This window comes from Pelecanus crispus, chromosome 2 (assembly GCF_030463565.1).
Source record: "Pelecanus crispus isolate bPelCri1 chromosome 2, bPelCri1.pri, whole genome shotgun sequence".
Taxonomy (NCBI): domain Eukaryota; kingdom Metazoa; phylum Chordata; class Aves; order Pelecaniformes; family Pelecanidae; genus Pelecanus; species Pelecanus crispus.
The window spans coordinates 126,775,256-126,798,575 of record NC_134644.1 but is presented as its reverse complement, the minus strand read 5'-3'; the positions used below and the strand labels follow the sequence as shown (position 1 = coordinate 126,798,575).

General features: G+C 43.8%; 1 protein-coding gene across 1 annotated transcript in view; it reads left to right on the top strand.

Moving 5' to 3' along the window:
* The window catches only part of KLHL14 (kelch like family member 14), a 69,397-nt gene extending 46,356 nt beyond the window's left edge, over positions 1-23,041 (top strand). Inside the window, exons 3-8 of the mRNA XM_075706190.1 lie at positions 243-332; positions 5,033-5,111; positions 18,337-18,527; positions 18,678-18,836; positions 22,270-22,427; positions 22,901-23,041. Coding sequence (XP_075562305.1) covers positions 243-332; positions 5,033-5,111; positions 18,337-18,527; positions 18,678-18,836; positions 22,270-22,427; positions 22,901-23,041 — 818 coding nt within the window. The remainder of the gene's footprint in view (positions 1-242; positions 333-5,032; positions 5,112-18,336; positions 18,528-18,677; positions 18,837-22,269; positions 22,428-22,900) is intronic.
* The last annotated feature ends 279 nt before the right edge of the window (positions 23,042-23,320 follow it).

The window sequence follows — 23,320 nt, the reverse complement described above, 5'->3', positions numbered from 1 at the left end:
TGGGGGGGTGCTGAGGGACCAGAATTCCAGCTTTTTTCCTCAATTATTTGCAAGATTGAATAACGTAAGATTGCTAATAAGTGGCTTTGTCTGCTGCTAATTCGGTGGACATACATGCTTGCAGTGATGCATTCCCCTGTTATTTCATGCAGATGTAATCCCAGTGTTGTATTTTGTACCTTTGGAAATATTTGATGGAATCAGTGCCCTGAGCTGACAAAGAATTCGTGCTTTACTTGCAGTTATGCCATATAACAGTGCCCATCACTGTGTCGTGGAAGTGGAAAACTTCTTGTTTGTGCTGGGAGGAGAAGACCAATGGAACCCTAATGGTATGTATAGAATATTAAAAGGCACAGGCAACATCTGCCTTCCTCTGTCTGTCTGTCCATCAGATCAGCTGATGTAGCCATTAGCAAGGACTCTCAGCCTAATTGTTGAACCTAGTAAAGGCTACTTTTAGATATTGATGTAATAAATATCTGGTACTTTAGCATTAGCATCTCCGTCATTCATCAGCTCCCACATCCCTTGAGAAATGCCACAGGCAGCAGAACAGACTCTTTCAAGTGCATGCACCAGGCAGCAGCTGTTAAGAATTTTAACCTTCATTTCCAGTCTCCTTCCAGTCATAATATAATAATGCAGTTGCAGTAGATGAATGCTTCCTTTCTATTGTCAAACCAGATACTCGCAGCTAAAGTTGTTAATGTGTTAATTATCTAGACTCTGAGATTCTTAAACTGGTCCTTTTTTTAGTCTTGTGCAAGAGCTTCTCATATAGATTATCTGCTGCTACCTTCTTTGATTTGATTACTTCATAAATTTACCGCAAAGAGAAATTAAACAATTTAACAGGCTTCTGAGCAAAGCAAAAGGAGAATACCATGCCTTGCAAAATTCACAAAATTGTCAAGACATTGTTAAAAAGCTTGCACACGAAGAAAGAGTTGTAGTTGTAGCAGTCTGTGTAACAGAGATAATTATGACTGAGAAACCATAAAACAGCTTGCAGGTACACATTTTTACTTTAAAACACCAGAGGATCCAGCTGAAATTACATATACTGCATATATTTTATTGTGAATGCCCCATTTCAGCATCTGCACTAAACCAAATTATAGAAAATTGTTACATCTGTTCACTTCCTAAAACCTGAGACAAACAATCCAGTCCACCCTATAAGCATATTTCTGGTGTAGTTAAAAATATCACTAAATGTCTTAGGAGAAGAGCCCTTCAGTTCTATTGTTGGATCTCCTTTATCTTGAACAGGAGATAGCGTGGTATCATTAATGTTCATTATTATTAGGAGCATCAGCCACATCCAACAACTGAGGGCCCCTGTTGTGCTTGGTGGTAGGCGTACGGATAATAAGAAGCAGACCTTGTTCCAGACAGTTTATAATTAAATAGCCATGTCACATGCAGGATGAAAGAAAAGAAGTATAGCTACCCACAATTTAAAGGTGTGGAAACTTGAGTTGCAAGATGATGGAGAGATCTAAGAATGGGTACATACCCTGCATCTGAGGCAGGAGTCGAGCACAGCTGTGAGATGGATAGTACCTTCAGTCTGAGGTCACCTAGGTCAACTTCTGAGCTGAAGATGTTGCCATCGGACACGTTCTATGTCCAATGACTGTTCTATGAATACCAGAGCTGTGATTTGTCTATAGAAAAGATAGGAATAAAAGAGGTAGGAACATTGCTGATACTGATCTCTTTACAAATTTACCCCAAAAGAAATGGATCTTACTTGTCACAAAAAGTAGACCTGAAAATCGTAAACTGCATCCTGTGCTATTGCTGGGCTATAGCCATAGAATGCTTTGGGTTGGAAGGGACCTTTAGAGGTCATCTAGCCCAACCCCCCTGCAGTGAGCAGGGACAGCTTTAACCAGATCAGGTTGCTCAGAGCCCCGTCCAACCTGACCTTGAATGCTTCTAGGGATGGGGCCTCCACTACCTGTCTGGGCAACCTGTTCCAGTGCTTGACCACCCTCATTGTGAAAAATCTCTTTCTTCTTTCTTGAAACTGATTTGCTTTAAATGTGTAGCTGTATGGGAACTGCTTGCACATACCCACTTGAATTTATGTAAAGGCCTTTGTCTGCTATCCTCAGAGTATAGAAGGGGCTTCATATGGACCTTGCTGGAACTGTCTTGCCCAGAGCATTACAAGGCTTTTGATTTGAATGAGAATGTGCCAGGTGTTTTTCTAGTGGACAGACTTATCCTTGAGATGAGGGCAGTGGAAGGAGCACCATGCATTTCTCTAGCCGTCAGACTTGCAGGTTCTTGAGAAGCCGGGTGGACCCCGAGGAGTGCCCATGTACCCTCCGTGCTGCTCCTGTGACTTCCTGATAACCTAGAGAGCATGAGAAACATTTTTTCTCTTTTTTTTTACATCCTCCTATGGCTGTGCCTTTCCAGTTACAAGGGTTCCCCACACAAGTAAACTCTGATGAGAGCAGGCTGTAGAACACAGGCATGGATTAAGACCAACCTTCATGACCTTCAGACCCCTTCACCTTTTGTCATGGCTGCAGATACCTTCCTGTAAAGAGCAGAGAGCAGCAGCATGTGCCTCCTTTTGTTCCATCGTCCTGAATTCCTAATCCTGATTTCTCATCCCTTATTATGTTCTGACAGGTGCTTCCTAACATGTAAACCTCCTGACTGATGAGCAAGGCAAAATAATAGATACAGTTGTCCTGCAAACTGAATTCCAAAATTAAACTGGAGTCAAACCAGTTACACCAGGCACCTTAAGCAGGTCATCAAGTCCTTTTCCTTCCATCACAGGCATCATATAGTCCTTTCTAAGTTCCATTTGAAAAGCAGTTGGATTTTTATCCCTTACTACTCCTGTTGGAAAGCTGTTACAGAATCGAATTGCTCTAAATGACTAAGAGTCTTATTCTAATTTCCAGTAAAATGCATTCTTTGATTGTCTAAATAACCTTGTTCTCATGCCAAAGTTGGCCTTCAGCTTACTAGTTTTTCCCCCCTGGAGATTTGTTCCTCTGATGTATTACAGACAGCGCTCCTATCCCCTTTCAGCTTTTGTTTTCCTAGGTGCAGCAAGCCAAGTTCTTTGTCTCCTGCCATAAGGTGAACTTTCTGTTCCTCCTGTCGCCATAGTAGCTCTTCTTTGTGCCTCTTCTAGTTCGATTTCATCTCCCCTCCTGTGAAGTGACCAGATTTATTTCCTGTATTCCCACTCTAGGCTCACTAAACCCTTGTCTTTCTACCCTGCGTTATACAATCTTCTACATATGTGGTATTTGTAGTGAGTATGTGTAAGACACGTTATGTGAGGAGGCCAAGGTCCCCAAATCATAGGTTTGTATGACAGCAATTAAAAAGCTGCTATAGAACCAGTGACCACTGAAGTCCCTGGTAACTCTAAAAGATGCAGTGAATACGGCAGCATTAAAAACTCCTACTAGAAGTCCAAACTTATGATCAATACTTACATTGTTTTGAAATCCTGCTTTTTGAAATAGAAATAGATTAATAAATGTCCTAGTGAGACCTACAGGAAGTTAGATGCCTGCTGTTACTGTTTTACTCTTTGTTAAATCTACAGTTCTCAATGCCTCTTTTTCTAAATGGTCTGTATAGGCTCAAGGAATTCAGATAGGACCAAGAGCAAAGCCTTGCTTCACTAAACCCAGTGGCAAACTGACCAGTTGTCCTTCGTGTATGGAGATCTCACCCTATGTCTTGAGATGTGTTTGAGTGGTGCTCAGCATAAAGGGCTTTGGTCCTCATTAGGCACCATGCTGGATTTGAAGGGAAATGCTACATTATTGATCAGTCTTCTGCTTTGCCGTCCTCATATAGAACATGCTTATAGCAAGGGAATGCGTTTGCTTCCAGCTGGAGTGGTCAACATGGTTTCTTTCTCAGTTTTCTTGTAGAACATGATCTTAAATTATTACGAATATAAATTCTAGCTGTATCGTTATTCTTCTCTACAATCTTGATGGTCTGTTTACACATGCTGAAGTAAGTGTGGAATGAAACAAGCGAAGTGAGCCAATCCTACGCAGGCTTTTCCGATGCAAAAATATTCACCTTGTAGAATACCCAGTGACCATTTATAGAACTGTGACATATGCAGTTGGGTTATTCTGCTGGCCTGTGAAGCCTCTAATTCAATTTTTTAGTCACACATACATAAACAAAGGTTTCTGTTTCCGAGATCCTCATCTGTTGAAGTCTCAGGTGTTACAGGAAATTGCCATACACTCTCTTGCTTCAGTTTTCTTGCTTTGATGTCAATCTGCATGTAAAATAAGGTGAAATCTTAATATCGTGAAGACATGAATACTGTTCTTGGGCTTGACAGCAGGGATAAGCTAGTTAGGTGGTGTATGTTGCTCATGTTTCATATTTTAGCTAACACACTTGGAATAAAACTCTTAAGAGTGTATTCCTCCTTCGATGCACATGTGTAATTCCTTCTAACTTACACTGAAAGTACATGGTAGAATAAACCACCTAGTGCCAACACTGCATACCCCATGCTGATGGCTTATGCAGCTCCTGGGTATTTGCACAAGGGTTTTTTACCATGTTCCACATGGAGATGATGTGAGGAGAAGGAAAAGCACATGTTTTTCCTTTGATTTTTTTTACCTGACACAAAATGCTCTAGTCATAAAAATACCGTGGGGATGCCCTCTTTTGGGCAGTAATTTTGTTTAGTGCTGTGATTTATTGTGGCTGTGGAAGTACCACAGCATCTATAAGTAAATTTAAATACACATTTGCAAGATCTTATTACAGAGAGCAAGAATAATCTCTATCTGCTTTTACTGCTAACAATTGCTAATTCAAACCTTGCAGTGCCCCATTTGTTGAATTATTACTGTACACATAGTGTAATCATACATTGTTGTAAAAGTGGGAACCCTTCATAAAAGCTGTCAACTTGTGAAGTATATGTAATATATATTACAATCATGATGTTAAATACATGAAACAAACAGCTGAGTGTCAAAATAATCTATCTTTACAGGGAAACACAGTACAAACTTTGTTAGCCGATACGATCCCAGGTTTAACAGCTGGATACAACTTCCACCCATGCAAGAGAGGTAAAAACCTGCTACGTGTTTTTCAATATATGTTTTATCATCCTAGGAGCAGCTGAAGTTTGGCTCAGTTCTGGGAGTAAGGAGGCCTACAGAAGCATTGAAAATACTGAGATAAAACTGCAGCACGTGGTTGCTTCCCATTTGTCTCCTAATTTTTTTAAACTTTTTTTAAACAAATTCAAAACTCCAGATGCCAAATCCTGCAGGACTAACTCATGCAAAATAACCATGGACTTTGTGCAATTACTGGTTGCCTGAGTACAGTCTGAAGGATTTTTCTGAAGCCTTCATAGTGTCCTGTCATGTTCCCCGGCTGAAGTGTCATGATGAGTTTGCAGTAAACAAGCAGTATAGTCAGGTATCTTCTAGGGAACTGAAATTTTCACATGTTGACTCCATCCTGTGTCGTGGTTTAGTCCCAGCCAGCAACTCAGTACCACGCAGCCGCTCGCTCACTCCCCCTACCCCGATGGGATGGGGGAGAGAATCGGAGGAGTAAGAGTGAGAAACACTCCTGGGTTGAGATAAGAATAGTTTAATAATTAAAATAAAATAAAGTAAAATAATAATAACAACAATATAATAATAATAACAGTAATAATAATATACAAAGCAAGTGATGCACAATGCAATTGCTCACCACCCGACAACCGATACCCAGACAGTTCCCGAGCAGCGGTCCCTGCTCCCCGGCTAACCCCCCCCAGTATATATACTGAGCATGACGTCATATGGTATGGAATAGCCCTTTGGTCAGTTTGGATCAACTATTCTGGCTGTGCCCCCTCCCAGTTTCTTGTGCGCCTGGCAGAGCATGGGAAGCTGAAAAAGTCCTTGACTAGCATAAGCAGTACTCAGCAACAACTAAAAACATCAGCGTGTTATCAACATTCTTCTCCTACTAAATCCAAAACACAGCACTATGCCTGCTGCTAGGAAGAAAATTAACTCTATCCCAGCCGAAACCAGGACAGTATCCACCCCTTATTCTATACCATCTAAGTCATGCACAGGCCCTCCCCTTTCCAATGTGTTCCAATTAATCACCACCACTTTCCCTATCTTGATATACACACAGATATCATTCCCTTCGTCTATGGCCCATCCCTCTAAAATGTCCATTGAGTTCATTTAGTCCATGACTTTGGGTTCCATCTGTCATCACAGTCTTTCAGAGCAGGAGAGGTGGTGTGCAGTGTTGGACTGTTGCATGCTGAAGTCAGTTCTCATTCCAAAATGGTTTCATCAAAGTTCATTTTCATTAAGCTGGGCAATTCTTACTGCAATACCATTGATGTGGCATATAGCAATCATAATATACAGTATTATATACTTAATATTAACCTACTATATTATTATATTAACATGCAGTTAAGAGATAACATATAGTTAAGAGATAACATACAGTATTATAAAGCAATTAATATTATACAATTCAGTTCATTAGCTATTTTCACCCAAAATCAAATTCCCTTGAGGTACACATTGGGCTTCCCCATCCTTTCGCATCACCCACCAAGTGCACCCAGGTCCTTGAGCAAAAGCAATCCCACGAATGGGTTTGCCTTTGCCAGAGGGGGAAGTAACCCAGACTGTCTTCCCCAGCATATTTTTCATGTGCACTACAGGAACTTTATCTCCTTCTACAGTACGTAAAAGTTTTGATTGGGCAGGGCCAGCTCGATTGGCAGATCCCCTGGTGTTGACTAACCAGGTGGCTTTTGCTAAATGCGTATCCCAATGTTTAAACGTCCCACCACCCATTGCTCTCAGGGTAGTCTTTAACAATCCATTGTATCGCTCAATCTTCCCGGAGGCTGGTGCATGGTAAGGGATGTGATACACCCACTCAATGCCGTGCTCTTTGGCCCAGGTGTCTATGAGGTTGTTTCGGAAATGAGTCCCGTTGTCTGACTCAATTCTTTCTGGGGTGCCATGTCGCCACAGGACTTGCTTTTCAAGGCCCAGGATGGTGTTCCGGGCGGTGGCATGGGGCACAGGATATGTTTCCAGCCATCCAGTGGTTGCTTCCACCATGGTGAGCACATAGCGCTTGCCTTGGCGGGTCTGTGGGAGCGTGATGTAATCAATCTGCCAGGCCTCCCCATATTTATATTTCAGCCATCGTTCACTATACCCAAGGGGCTTGAACTGCTTGGCTTGCTTGATTGCAGCGCATGTTTCACACTCATGAATAACCTGTGCAATACTGTCCATAGTTAAGTCCACCCCTCGATCACGAGCCCATTTATACGTTGCATCCCTTCCTTGATGGCCTGAGGCGTCATGGGCCCACCGAGCTATAAATAATTCACCCTTATGTTGCCAGTCCAAATCCACCTGAGCCACTTCAATCTTAGCAGCCTGATCTACTTGCTGGTTGTTTTGATGTTCTTCAGTGGCCCGACTCTTAGGTACATGAGCATCTACATGACGAACTTTTACAACCAGGTTCTCTACCCGGGCAGCAATATCTTGCCACAATGCGGCAGCCCAGATTGGTTTGCCTCTGCGCTGCCAGTTGCTCTGCTTCCATTGCTGCAGCCACCCCCACAGGGCATTTGCCACCATCCATGAGTCAGTATAGAGATAAAGGATTGGCCACTTTTCTCTTTCAGCAATATCTAAAGCCAGCTGAATAGCTTTCACCTCTGCAAACTGACTCGACTCCCCTTCTCCTTCAGCAGTTTCTGCGACTTGTCGTATAGGACTCCATACAGCAGCTTTCCACCTCCGATGCTTTCCCACAAGACGACAGGACCCATCAGTGAACAGGGCATATTGCTTTTCATTTTCTGGCAATTTATTATACAGTGGGGCCTCTTCAGCACGTGTCACCTCCTCCTCTGGTGATATTCTAATGTTTTTTCCTTCTGGCCAGTCCATGATCACTTCCAAGATTCCTGGGCGACTGGGGTTTCCTATTCGAGCCCGTTGTGTGATCAATGCAACCCACTTACTCCATGTAGCATCAGTTGCATGATGTGTAGAGGGGACCCTCCCTTTGAACATCCAGCCCAACACCGGCAGTCGGGGTGCCAGCAGGAGCTGTGCTTCAGTACCAACCACTTCTGAAGCAGCTCGAACCCCTTCATATGCTGCCAGTATCTCTTTCTCAGTTGGAGTATAGCGGGCTTCGGATCCTCTGTATCCCCGACTCCAAAACCCTAGGGGTCGACCTCGAGTCTCCCCTGGTGCTTTCTGCCAGAGGCTCCAGGTAGGGCCATTCTCCCCGGCTGCAGTGTAGAGCACATTTTTAATATCCTGCCCTGCCCGGACTGGCCCAAGGGCTACTGCATGAACTATCTCACGTTTAATTTGTTCAAAGGCTTGTTGTTGCTCAGGGCCCCATTTGAATTCGTTCTTCTTCCGGGTCACTTGATAGAGAGGGCTTACGATCTGGCTGTAATTTGGAATATGCATTCTCCAAAACCCCACAACGCCTAAGAAAGCTTGTGTTTCCTTTTTGCTAGTTGGTGGGGACATAGCTGTTATTTTGTTGATCACATCCATTGGGATCTGACGACGTCCATCTTGCCATTTTATTCCTAAAAACTGGATCTCCTGTGCAGGCCCCTTGACCTTACTCTGTTTTATGGCAAAACCAGCCTTCAGAAGGATTTGGACTATTTTCTTTCCCTTCTCAAAAACGTCTTCTGCTGTGTTGCCCCACACAATGATGTCATCAATGTACTGCAGATGTTCTGGAGCTTCACCCTGTTCCAGTGCTGTCTGGATCAGTCCATGGCAAATGGTGGGGCTGTGCTTCCACCCCTGGGGCAGTCGGTTCCAGGTGTACTGAACACCCCTCCAGGTAAAAGCAAACTGGGGTCTGCACTCTGCTGCCAAAGGGATGGAGAAAAATGCATTAGCAATATCAATTGTGGCATACCACTTAGCTGCCTTTGACTCCAGTTCATATTGAAGTTCTAGCATGTCTGGCACGGCAGCACTCAGCGGCGGTGTAACTTCGTTCAGGCCACGATAGTCCACTGTTAGTCTCCACTCCCCATTAGACTTTCGCACTGGCCATATGGGACTGTTAAAGGGTGAGCGAGTCTTGCTGATCACTCCCTGGCTCTCCAGTCGACGAATCAGGTTATGGATGGGAATCAGGGAGTCTCGGTTGGTGCGATATTGCCGCCTGTGCACAGTTGTGGTAGCAATTGGCACCTGTTGTTCCTCAACCTTCAGCAACCCTACAATCGAAGGGTCCTCTGAGAGACCGGGCAAGGTGGACAACTGTTTAATTTCCTCTGTCTCCAAAGCAGCTATACCAAAAGCCCACCGGTACCCTTTTGGGTCCTTGAAATACCCTCTCCTGAGGTAGTCTATGCCAAGGATGCACGGAGCATCTGGGCCAGTCACAATGGGGTGCTTTTGCCACTCATTCCCAGTTAGGCTCACTTCAGCTTCCAGTACAGTTAGCTGTTGGGATCCCCCTGTCACTCCAGAAATACAAATGGGTTCTGCCCCTCTATAGTTTGATGGCATTAGCGTGCACTGTGCACCAGTGTCCACTAGAGCCTTATACTCCTGTGGGTCTGACGTTCCAGGCCATCGAATCCACACAGTCCAGTAAACCCGGTTGTCCCTTTCCTCCACCTGGCTGGAGGCAGGGCCCCTCTAACACTGGTCACAGTATTCGCTGTTCACTTCCTGTAAATGTGAATCAAAAGTCCCCTGATCAAGGTCGGAAGTAAAATTAGCCCTCTTACTCTGTCTCGGGAACTGCTCACTGGAAACTGGAGCTGCAATCTTCCTGGGAGAACCGCCTTTCCTAATAGTTTTTCCTTGCAACTCACGCACCCGTGCCTCTAAGGTTGAGGTGGGTTTTCCATCCCACTTTCTCATGTCCTCTCCATAATCACGCAGGTAAAACCACAGGGTGCCCCGTGGTGTGTATCCTCTATATCCTCTCTCTTGAGCATAGGGACGTTGACTCCTAATGGCTGAGACACTGGTCCGTGCAGGTGGGGAGTAGGACAGATCCTCTCTGAGTTGTTGGAACTCTTGGCATATTTTTTCAGACAGTTTTTCCACAGCCGAGACACAGGCCCGTAGGGAGGAAGAGAGCTTTTCTTCGTAGTCCCGGAGTTGTCTAGCCACTTCATCCACCGTTGGTGCCTCGTCGTCTTTCCAGGCTAGTATTGCCAACGAGTTGGAATACGATGCTGGTGCGCTCCGTACCACCTTCCGCCACATGGATTGTGTGCACCTGACTTCATCTGGGTCTTTGGTTAACTGTTCATCATTCAGGTCACTGTAAATCACCTCCAGCACGCCTAATTCCCTCAGGTACTGGATACCCTTCTCTACGGTGGTCCATTTGCTTGGGCGGTATAAAACATCCTCCTTGAAGGGATACCTTTCCTTCACGCTTGACAGAAGTCGCCTCCAGAGGCTGAGCGGTTTTGCCCCTTTTCCAATTGCTTTGTCAATGCCCCCTTCCCTGGAAAGGGATCCCAGCTGCTTGGCTTCCCTACCCTCTAAATCCAGGCTACTGGCCCCGTTATCCCAGCATCGGAGCAGCCAGGTGATGATGTGCTCGCCTGGATGACGACCAAAATCTTTTCGCATATCTCGCAGCTCACTCAGGGATAGGGATCGGGTGGTCACCATCTCATTTATGGGTTCTTCCTCCTCTGGTTCTCGTGATGGCCCTGGTTCATCTTCATCCCTTACTAAACGAACTGATTTCCTTGTGTATTTTTTCTTCTGTATAGGGGCAACTGATACCGGCGCAGGTTGGTTCTCTGGTTTAGCCGCAGTGCCTGCCACTGGGGTTGGAGTGGCTGCAGTACCTGTGGTGGGTGTTGGAGTAGCTGCAGTGCTTGTGGCTGTGGTTGGAGTAGCCACAGTGCTCATGGCTGTGGTTGGAGTAGCCACAGTGCCTGTTGTTTTGTCATCAGATCCAGAGACCCTCTCTTTCCCTTGAGGGTACTGAATAGTGTTGAACAGGGCTCGATAGGCATGGGCCAGTCCCCAGCATGTTGCAATGAGTTGTGTCTCTTTGGAGTTGCCAGGGTGAGAACATACTTCTTCCAAATACTTTACTAGTTCTTCAGGATTCTGCACTTGTTCAGGGGTGAAGTTCCAAAACACTGGAGGTCCCCACTGCCCTAGGTACTTGCGCATACGATCCCACACACCCTGCCACTCATAACTCTCCAGCCTTGGGGCAGATCTCTGGATGATATTCTTAAATTGCTTACTAACCTTTGTCAAAACCAAAACAATATTCCCAAGAAGTATCAATAGAAGTATCTTAACTGCCCAGGGATGTTCAAAATACTGAAAACTTTCTGTAATGAGGGAGGAAGCATTATAGAATAAGGTAATGAAGGTGCCATTCTGTAGTTCCTCCACAACAGACGTCTCCGAGGGAAAGGTATAATTGCTAACTCTCTCCATGAGGTGGTACCCGAAGTACAGTAATGACTTGTGTATAAAACCCAGATACAAAACCATGCTCAAGGTCAGGATTTTGATAAGGAACCTCCCAATCAAAACATCCTTAATCACTACAGAGCATAGCGCAATGCACAGACCAACACCAAGCTTTAACATGCACAGCCAAGAAAAGAACATGGTACAGATCAGATGAACTAATATCATGACCGGCAACTGTTAACAGACTCCTTAATACACTCTAGTTAATCTGTTCTTATCTCAAACCCTTCGTGCCCCACGTTGGGCGCCAAAAAGGACTGTCGTGGTTTAGTCCCAGCCAGCAACTCAGTACCACGCAGCCGCTCGCTCACTCCCCCTACCCCGATGGGATGGGGGAGAGAATCGGAGGAGTAAGAGTGAGAAACACTCCTGGGTTGAGATAAGAATAGTTTAATAATTAAAATAAAATAAAGTAAAATAATAATAACAACAATATAATAATAATAACAGTAATAATAATATACAAAGCAAGTGATGCACAATGCAATTGCTCACCACCCGACAACCGATACCCAGACAGTTCCCGAGCAGCGGTCCCTGCTCCCCGGCTAACCCCCCCCAGTATATATACTGAGCATGACGTCATATGGTATGGAATAGCCCTTTGGTCAGTTTGGATCAACTATTCTGGCTGTGCCCCCTCCCAGTTTCTTGTGCGCCTGGCAGAGCATGGGAAGCTGAAAAAGTCCTTGACTAGCATAAGCAGTACTCAGCAACAACTAAAAACATCAGCGTGTTATCAACATTCTTCTCCTACTAAATCCAAAACACAGCACTATGCCTGCTGCTAGGAAGAAAATTAACTCTATCCCAGCCGAAACCAGGACATCCTGTTTCACCACGCCAGCCATGAAAAGCTCTCCTCAACATGTCTCACCTTGTCAGAGGGCTCAATTCTAGGTGGTCGTTGAGTGAAGTTACTGTCAGCTAATGCATATTAGAGTAGCATACATTTTAATCTTTACTGTGTACTGAAGAGCAGAGGTGCATGTAGACTTGAGTAATGACCGGTAAAGATGGTGCAAACTTAACTCTGGATTCCAAAATCTACCTTGGCAGGTAAAAAGTCCCCCAAACCTGAACTGAATGATGCATGTTTCCTAAGAAGAATCTCAAAGGCAGAAGATCCAGTGTTATAATGTTGTTTTATGAAAGAGCATTCAATGTCCATCCTTCAGTTCAACACCCATCTTCTCATGGATCCAATGTACAAAAGATCTCACATCACCTTCCTAAGACACTTTCCTCTATGTGCTGTCAGTATTTTAGCTCTTTTTCTATTGGCTGTCCTCAGTGTTCAGGTGTCTGGCAGTCATAAATGTTTTTAACTCAGTGCAACCTTGCAGTTCAAGGTGCGTATTATGACATGCATGGAAACATGGCTGTCCTTTCAAATTTTCAGAGGTAAAATGTCAGTCTACTAGAGTTTTTGAAGGGCCTTTGTTCAGGACTCGGTTTGGTTGACCTAAGTCCATATGCAGACCCATGTGCAATGCTTATCACCAAAAAAACCTGCATTGTACCGCTCCATGAAAAAGCCCAAGTGGAACAGATCTGAGGAGGTTCCCTGTTGGAGCTGAGTGAACTGATAAAATTAGCCATATAAATGAAGATTAAAAAGAGCATCACAGTTCATTATAGTCTCTGGCTTTATTAATAACATCATCCTTTACTTTAAAAATCCTTTACTAAATTTCCTTTTTCTTTTTTAGTTGTTAATAGAGCTAGTCCAGCAGCAGGCTTTAGCTAAAGAGGTGGCCCTGCTTGGGCAGCCCCCAGCCTTCTCCCTGACTCTGGCCAGCACCGTGGGATAACCCCACAACCGGGTTATTTACCTTAAAAGAGAGGGATGCTTTCCCCTCTGGTTCAGCTCCCCGGACTGAGTCACCACCAGCTCAGGTGTTGGCGCGGGGGAGACAGGAGGCGTGCGTGAGATTGCACATGGCTGTGCAGGTCATCCTCAGTGAACCGGGAGGCCAACTAGTGCTTGTACGGAGGCTGAAGCTCTCCCGTGGAGCCTAATCGGTGTCCTAATTAGGCCCTCTGGGTATCTGCAAGCACAACTCCTGAGGGGCACGTGCTGCTGGCTGAACGGTTGGGCTTATTTGGCTGACAAAGCTCAGAAGGCAGAAGTAGGTAGTTGAGGGTTGGAGAAGGCAAGACAGTAGGAGTTTTTCCACCTCCACAGTGGCCAGTTGTGTTTCACTAGAAAATCAGTTCGTAATTACAGGTGGGGAATATGACTTGCCTTGCGCTCTGGTGGAAGCTGCCGCCTTCAGCCAAGAGTCAGAAACTCTGCTGCACATTGTGATTGCTTAGCAGCTGCCCGGCAATAAACTGTAATGTATTAGCATCTCAGCTCCTTACAGTGTTATTTACATGTAATGGTCCGCTCATACATACTTCCTGCTGCAAGGGGCTTTACTATGACAACATTAATTGTCACCTCTTTTGTTCAGCATACGTAACTCATAGGCTTGCCCATTATTTCTCTATAAAGGCTCCTAAGCATTGGGGCTATTGTTGGAAAACAGGGATTTTCAAATCACTTTCTAAAATGTTTTTAATGGTTTATTTGCTCATCTCTAATGAGTTCCTAAGAGTTGTTGCAGCCTTTAGAAGTAGCTCTGGCCCGGTTTTTTAGAACATCATACAAACAAGAGAGGACTTTTATGCAGTCTCCTTTCCCAGTTCCTTTAGTCAGATAAGGTTCCCATTAAAGTCAACAGGCTATTTTTTCCCTGCTAGGAGTACAGGGTCACGCCCTGTCTCTGCTGGCATAATGCAGGCACCACTGACAAGACAGACTGTTTAATGGGTTCTTCTGAGTCATTATGGTCCATCAAGTCAAAACCTACTTAGGAATTTTAGTCTGAGAATAATTGGCTGGAGAGACTGTAATAGCTCCTTTGAAATGACTGCCAGGTAAATGTGGGTCTCATTCACAGGCACTATATTCTCAAGTTGAAAATCTGTATGAAATATTTGATGAGTAAACTTTTATCTCATATGCTAAAATCCATATCTGATTGATTTTACTGTATGAGCTATAAAGAAAAGTCTGATCCTGTTATGGATTCAGAGCCATCAGTGTATTTTCTTTAAAGCCAAGTTTGGTTTCTTTTCATTTGAAGAACATCTCAAAAATACATGCTTTTGAAAAGTATGTACTGTTTTCAGGTGTGCGTTGTTTAGAGAAGCAGCAAATGACTCATCAGCTTTTGCATCTGCCTGATGATGCAATAACAACGGGATGCTTTTTGGAGAGCAGTTCAGTTAGATTAACGTGCCTACAGAAGGAGTGGTCTTTGTAGCAGACGTATCTGAACTTGTGGCATGAGCCTCAGCTGGACGCCTCAGTCAGTACTGTTGCATCTTACCAGCTCAGCCCAGAGCTGGACAGGGTGTGTGGAACGTAATAACATTTAAAACATCTTCTTTTTTCTTACATTCCAAATTGAAAGTTTTTGTTTAAAGACCAGCAAAAAATGGCATTGTACCAGGGCCTGAAGAAGTGGGAATGAGCAGGTCAGCGTCCTCACTGGGGCCAAGTGAACTGAGAAAAGAAGCTGGAGAAAGAGGGAGAAAACAATTTTCAGATTTTGTCTTAGTCTATGGCTTTAATAATAGTAACATTAACCCTTATTAAGATTACTTAGTTTTTAAAAAGCAAAGCATACACTCTAACAGTGACCCTGAAATCAGGTCCAGATATTGCAGTGATCAGTAATAGCACTTGTAGTTTTAAACCTCAGGCTGGTAGTTGTATTTCTTGTTTCAGGGCATAAATTCATCACCTATGGAAATTGGAAAGAAATTCTTCCCTTTTGTGTGTACTTATGAGAAGAAGTTAGTTAGGTTGATTAGTGAGTGAAGGGATGTGAACAAAAGCACCTCAGAGACCAGTGAATGTTAAGTACTTGCAATCCTGAAGAAAACCAGAAAATAGTTGTCTTATTGTCCATATTCAGATCGTGAGGTGGATTCCATTTATCTCATTAGAATGGATAGTCTCTTCCCAGTTTTGTGGGGAAAGTTGTCATGCAAAAATTACTGTATTATATTTTAATCTGGATCATATTTTACAGCAGTTTAAAAAGTCGCCCCTTACACACTGTATCACTGAAAAGTAAAAAACCAAAAAGCTTAAAATATTTGTGCCAGGAGCTACTGAGTGAATATTCACATCCAAGCAGAAGAGTGAAGCGTGCTGACGCGTTCATTTTTGCTCCTTATAGTGACACTGTGTGGTTGAAACCAGGAGTACACATAGAGAATAACGTTGGTGAAATCCTAGTTAAAATAGTAATGTTGTACCTACCTCTGCTTCTTAAAGCTGAACTAAAAAAAAACACGCTGAGAGAAGTTCATTAACAGGTTTGTCAGATGAGGACAGACGAGCGGACGTGTGAGCACCCCAAGCATTGACAACAGGCACCCTGTGGGTTTGTGTACTGCAGCTGCCAGACACAGAAGGGTCGGAGAGCGTGTGCCACCCATGCAGGCTCTCTGATGTCTAATAGGATGTGACCCAGACTACAAAATCTGCAGCTTTTCCTACTTTTGGGACCACTATAGGCTGTCTTGGCTCTGGCCTGTCACATACTCTCAGGAAGCATATAGACACTTGATTGCCTCTAACGCCTATACTCTCTGTCAAATTAGAGTGAAATCAGCCAGCAGGTTTTTGTTGAGGAGACAACACTCAGGCAGACATGGGTACACGTACAGTGTAATCAAATAAGCTTTGTTTCCATAGAAAATCAGGCTAAAAACATAGATGCACAATTTGCTGCCCGACCATGCAGAGCAATATATGCCATCAGCTTCTATCTGCCCATTGACAGATAAATTAAATGGTCTTATTTAATTCGTCAGCTGAGCTGAAGGCACTTAGCAGCATTCCCCTCCTCCTGTTTCTATCTTTTCTTTTGGTAGCCTTATCCTTGTGTCAGTGTTCCTGCTCAACAAAGGGTGCTGTCCTGCACCATCCAAGTTGCCCATGTGCGGGCAAGATGAAAGCAGAGAGGTAGACGGGAGGTACTTGGTGATTCAGCTCCTCACCAGACAGGGTGAGGACCCCTGTCAGGTGTGCACCAAATCCAAAATGTAAGGCCAGAAACAGGCAGGGTTGCGTCAGATCTGTTCCCTGAACACCCAGCCAGCCCTGCTGTTTCCATGGCTGTATCTTCATGTCTGCCTGACCTCTCCTCCAACTGATAAACCATCAGCCAGTCTCAGCCACATTTAACAAAGAGGGGAATTGCTCCAAAATGTTAAAGCATACTACAAATTTTGTGAAAATAGGCAGCTGGGTAAAGGAAAGAGATCTTACTGCTGCCTTCACTGAAGGAAATGCTCCTGAACGCATGCCTGACTCGATAGCAGTTTAGAGACATGGCACACCAGGCTTTGCTAGCTCACTTGGTCATGGGATGACTATAGGGAAGCCTGGGGAGGAGCTGGGACATACCAGAGCTGTTCATTGCAGCGTGTTGTGCTCTGTACGTGGACCACTGCTCATCCCAAATGCTTTGCAGCGGTCTGCAGGATCAAGCCCTTGATGGTGCAGGTGACCATCAAGCTCCCAAGATTTACTGTGCGATTCAGGAGTGCAATATGCAGCTGCTCTCAGATTCCAATTGGGGTTCCTGGGCTGGAACTGGAGTGCATCGTGTCAGCCACAGAGCAGGGTTTGGCAAGCTGCAGCCACACTCCAGCGTGCCTGTTTCACAGGAGCTATCAGAGCTAGACCTTGCTGTGCCTCACCTGCCTGCTTGTCTCAGGGCTCACACACCACTCCGGTTTCGCCCAGGAGAAAATTTGAGGTTTAGGACTGACAAGTCTTGTCATTCAACATTTTGTACAGATCTTCATCCTAGCCTAGCTGTTGCTCTTTTGCAATTTTCTTTCTTGTATCATTGCAGCTTAAAATTAAAGGCCTCTACCCTAGCAAACCTTCCTGCGCTGAATAATACAGGGAGCGTTCCCTGAAAGTGGATTACATGAAACAGGGTCTCGCAGAATCATCTACTGCTTTACTTTTACTTCAGCAACAGACACTTATTGTTAAATTTGCAGGCACGAAGAAGACGAACTAATATATGCCTGGCAGTCCTGACCAGAAAATTAATTATTTTCCTGCATACCTGAGTTGCATATGAAAGTGGACAGGTGGCTAAAACTTTTCTCAGTGTTAGCTGGATGGGGACAGACCTCTTTTGAGTTAAAGGGCGGAAATGTAATATTGTGCCTAGCGTAAGGAAAGTTGTTCTATTTGCAGTACTGCAGAAAGAAGAAAAAAATGATAATTGAAGAAAAATTTTGATGATGTGGTTCTCTTAGTAAATTGGGAACAATGACCCTTGAAGGACCATAAAGAAAGTGAATGTCAAGATAATTTATTATTGTTACATTATCTACCTCATTTTTCACTTTGTCTTACCGAGTTGTTATATCCCTTACAAGGTAATGCCCCAAACGTTAATGAGCACCTTTTTATCTTTCACGGGTGTGAAAAAGCAACAAACAGCTTTGAAAAGGGGTATCTTATGCCAGATTTGTGTGTGCTTAATTGTTTTGACACCAGAACAACCACAGTCTCTAGGACAGCTGTAAGCATGTGAAGCTCCTGGACACTTCTGTCTGAAGTAGCGTTTGAAGGAGCTGCTATCTTAGTTCAGGGAGTCAGCTGGAGAGAGAAAAAACATGGTTGACGTGGCTAATTAGTTTGTTGTTGGCTTGTTTTGTTTTGTTCTGCCCTGTCCTCCAGGAGAGCCAGTTTCTACGCCTGTCGACTTGACAAGAACTTGTATGTAATTGGTGGAAGAAATGAAACTGGCTACTTGTCCAGCGTGGAGTGCTACAATCTGGAGACAAATGAGTGGCGTTATGTGTCTTCGTTACCACAACCTTTGGCGGCCCACGCAGGAGCCGTTCACAATGGCAAGATATATATTTCAGGCCAGTGTCTTTTATAATTCCTGCTATATACCAAAAAACCCACCCCAAAACAACAACAAAACCCCAGAACCCAAAATCGTAGAGCTAAATTCCTGCTGCAGTGCAATGTCTTTATTTACATTGATTAACAGAAGCATATGTACTTTGCAGGAGGTGTTCACAATGGAGAATACGTCCCCTGGCTGTACTGCTATGACCCTGTGATGGACGTCTGGGCCCGAAAACAGGACATGAACACAAAGCGAGCAATCCACACTTTGGCTGTAATGAATGATCGACTGTATGCAATTGGAGGAAACCATTTGAAAGGTCACATTTTTAGTAGCGAAAAAGCATTTCAGTGTCCCTTGTCTCCTGAGAAAGAATATTTTTGTTAGACAGTCATTGTTAAATACATTAAAAACCAGGCAACACAATTTAACAGGACACTTGAGCCAGCAATTTTAAAAACATTTTATGCAAATTATTTTAAAATTATAACAGTACATTAAATATATGAGTAATGAATGCTTTAGATAATAAAAGTGGGAGCTTCCATTACTCAAAGGCATGGACAATTTGTCATTACCAAGAATTCAATGAAACAAACAGATTATTCTTTGACCCGAAAGTACCAGCAATATTTTCCTCTGTAAATCATTTTCCAAAATGTGCAGTTAGAGAGAGCTTTATTCAGAGCAACACACAAAAACAAGCTCCTGATTTAATGAAGGAAAAAAAAACAACTCAAGCCATTAAATATTAGGACTAGGCTCTTTAGATCCCTTTTTAGTATTAAATGTAGCTTGTTAATTATAATTCTTTTTAGAGGTCTCTTGTTTTCATCTTTTGAAAAGGTCTCATATTAAAATAACTACTGCTTAGGCATCTGGTATTTTTGCCTTAATACCTACATGCCATTGCTATTACTGCTAAAGTGATTCTGCTTAATCCAGCCAGCTAGACAAAAAGCACAGCTCCTGCTCCTTTGTCCCCTGACAATACTTGACAGTTTATATTCCCTTTTTTTTCCTTCCTCCTTTCTTGCTTAAAAAAAAAAAGCCTCACAACAGTAACAGAGAAAATTTTAATGCAAAAGGAGAAGTGATGTTAACTGCCAGTAACACCAGGCCATGTGCCTTAATGACTCTGGCACCCACGTCCCTGTGAGGCTTTGAAGCCACTTTGCTTCTGAAGCTGCTTTTGAAGATTTGAATGCCTGTGGAGCATGGAGGGGACAAAGCGTCAGATGTGAATTTTCCCTGGTAGATAGTACTGGTGCATAAACCCCAGCAGCCAGGTGCAAGGCTGCTGTGCCTCCGCTCCCCACTCCCCGTTGTGATGGGTGTTACTGGACTGGACTTTACAGGGTGAAGGTGGTAAAGGCTGCCTGCACACACGCACCTGCAAATTTTGTAGAGGTTGCAGAGCTCCACAGCGCTGGCTTTTTCTCCTAGTAAAGTAGAAGTCAACGTCACACCCCTCCTATAGCTAAAGCACATGCTTTGGTTTGCATAGGCTTGAATTGCTTCCATCCTGCCTTCTCCTTTTTTTCACCCAGTTTTACCTACTGTGCTCTGGGAAAGAAGGAACTTCTCATAAGCATTGCATTTTTGCCTCTACAACTGTTGCTCTAGGTGTCTTTGTTATGTATGAATTGCTCACTGTTGTGAGAGGTATTTAACATCCAGGCTTCTGGAAAGTCGCTGGCTGTCTGGTAGAAGGGTTTATGGAAAACTGGTTTCTTCTGTACAGTGAAACAAAAGGAGGGACTGCAAGGAAAGGGAGGAGGAGGGGACTGAAGTGCGGCTGAAATGCTACAAATTCTCCACTGGGGCCGGGTGGGATAGTAGGGCTCCATGGGAAAGCTCTCCTTTGTGAAGCTGGATCTGTATACTAGTGTCAGCAGCACATTTATCGCATCACAGCTAGTCATGTGCATGCTGCAGTTTATTACGGAGCTTTTGACATATTCTGGGTGCACTGCGGTGGCCTTTCTATGGCCCCTTGAAAACTTTACAGCAACAAAAAATTATTTCATCACAGCTATTCATTTCTGACACATATAATACTCATACAAGCAGCATCATTGTGAAGCAGTGTGCCCAGGTGGCCAAGAAGGCCAACAGCATCCTGGCTTGTATCAGGAATGCTGTGGCCAGCAGGAGCAGGGAGGTGATTGTCCCCCTGTACTCAGCGCTGGTGAGGCCGCACCTGGAATACTGTGTCCAGTTTTGGGCCCCTCAATACAAGGACACTGAGGTGCTGCAGTGTGTTCAGAGAAGGGCAACGAAGCTGGTGAAGGGTCTGGAGCACAGGCCTTATGAGGAGCGGCTGAGGGAGCTGGGATTGTTTAGCCTGGAGAAGAGGAGGCTGAGGGGAGACCTTATCACTCTCTACAACTACCTGAAAGGAGGTTGTAGTGAGGTGGGTGTTGGTCTCTTCTCCCAAGTAGCTAGCGATAGGATGAGAGGAAATGGGCTCAAGCTGTGCCAGGGGAGGTTTAGGTTGGAAATTAGGAGAAATTTCTTCACGGAAAGGGTAGTCAAGCATTGGAACGGGCTGCCCAGAAAGGTAGTGGAGTCACCATCCCTGGAGGTGTTCAAAAAACGGGTAGATGTGGCACTTGGGGACATGGCTTAGTCTAGTCTACCCTTGATTGGTTTAGTGTGGACTTGGTAGTGTAGGTTAATGGTTGGACTGGATGATCTTAAAGGTCTTTTCCAACCTAAATGATTCTATGATTCTATTCTATGATTCTGTAAGTACCAATATGGCCAAATGCTCTTTTCCAGAAAATCTTAACTTCTCTTTTCTATCCTACCTTGATGGAGAAGACAGTAGTGTCAAGTAAAGCATCCCAGCATATTAAGAAAGCCATAATTTCACTGTGGTGGTCTGATAAAGAAGGTGGTTTGAGAGAGGGAAATGTCTAAATATTGGAGCAGAAACCAGGACTCCTGCGTTCTATGTCTATGTTCAGCTCACTTAATTCATACTAATTGATATAGCTTGAGAGTCTTGAGCTGAGACCGATCTGCCCTTTGGTGATTACAAAGCAGCAGTCACATGGAGCCTTTTTCAGTCTGTCAGGGAAGGATGGGACCACTGGGTTTTTTGGTTACATTTTCTGTCACCTTAAAGACTTTGTCACATCACAGCTGCATGCTTAGGGTACACCTTAAATCAGCTTGAAAATTGAAACTGGTCCTGGACATCACGTCCGTCATGCTAAGCACTTTGTTCCCCTGGAATGAAGTGGCATCAGTTGTCTAAGCACTCTACCTTGACTCGTTGGACATTGATTTCTGAGTGAGATTTAATCTGTTGACTTTTGAATAGATTAGATCTGCTGACCTTCAAGAAAGACTGCCAGGACAGGCTTTTCCTACATGTTGAAACTCGCATTAGCACTGATAGATGAGGAGGAATATTGCTTGAATCTGCTTTCATCATTGATGGGTTATTACTGAGTGTTACTTTCTGATCTGTTCAGGTTTTATATGTACTTGTGATTTGTAGAAGACCATAGAACTAATGGTAAAAGCTTTCAACAGATTTATTTGAACTGAAATAACGAGACATTAACATTACAGAAGATGGCTTAAATGTAAATGGCAATATTTTCTAGAAGAAGGTTTAACAATGATGTTATAATTGTAATAATGTAGTTGCAGCTGTAATTTAATAAATTTAACAGTAAAACAAATAATAAAACAGTATGTCATAACACACGTTCTCTTTTCTCAATGCCCTCATCCAGGTTTCTCCCATCTCGATGTAATGCTTGTGGAATGCTACGATCCAAAAGGCGACCAGTGGAATATCCTCCAGACTCCTATTCTGGAGGGTCGCAGTGGCCCTGGCTGCGCAGTCCTTGACGACAGTATTTACCTTGTAGGAGGCTACAGCTGGAGTATGGTGTGTACCTGCTTTCTGCAATGACCCTTCCATTCCTCCTGAGCTCTTGCAGCCAGTCTGTATATTATTTAGATGGGATGGAGACGAGACGAGGGATGAAGTCGCTGCAGGGCCTGGTTTTGGTTTGGTTTTCAACTTGTGGAGAACATGGAACATTTGTTCACCTTTGCGTTTTTCTATTTAGATGAGTTATTATCAGACTGTATTCACTGATACGGAGTAATACAAAAATCAGATGAAATTTGGCAAAAGTGATTGATGGGACTGTATGCTTATAGCTCTGCTTATAAGGCACTTGCAAAGGAGCCTGATTTGCAGAGGCTGGGTGGTCAGCCCATATGAAAACCAAACCTCTTGAAAGACTCCTAAATTAGAGCTCAAAACCCTGAGTCACTTTCAGACGTCTTTAGAGATGATGTGTGACTTGGATTTTACCAAAGCCACATTTAATACAACTTCTTGTTCTATTACAGGGAGCCTACAAATCTTCTACTATTTGCTATAGTCCTGAGAAAGGGACTTGGACAGAACTAGAAGGGGATGTTGCTGAGCCACTTGCAGGACCTGCTTGTTCAACTGTCATATTGCCAGCCTGCGTACCGTACAACAAATGATAGTCAAGGAGCACTGACATGAACACTGATTGCATTTGGGAAAACAATGACGGGTGACGTAAATATTTTATTAGAACAGGATTCCTGTTAAAACAAAGCTACCATAATTGACCCCTTATTCCATATTTATGCTTTAGGAGCAAACTAAAAGAAAACAAAGAGTTGTCCCAGCTCAGATAGATGCTGGTGTCTTATGAAGCAAGTAGCTAAAACACACCGAACATTACATGCTGACAGACTGCCATTTCAGACTGATTTTAACTTTTTCCTGCTGCAGAG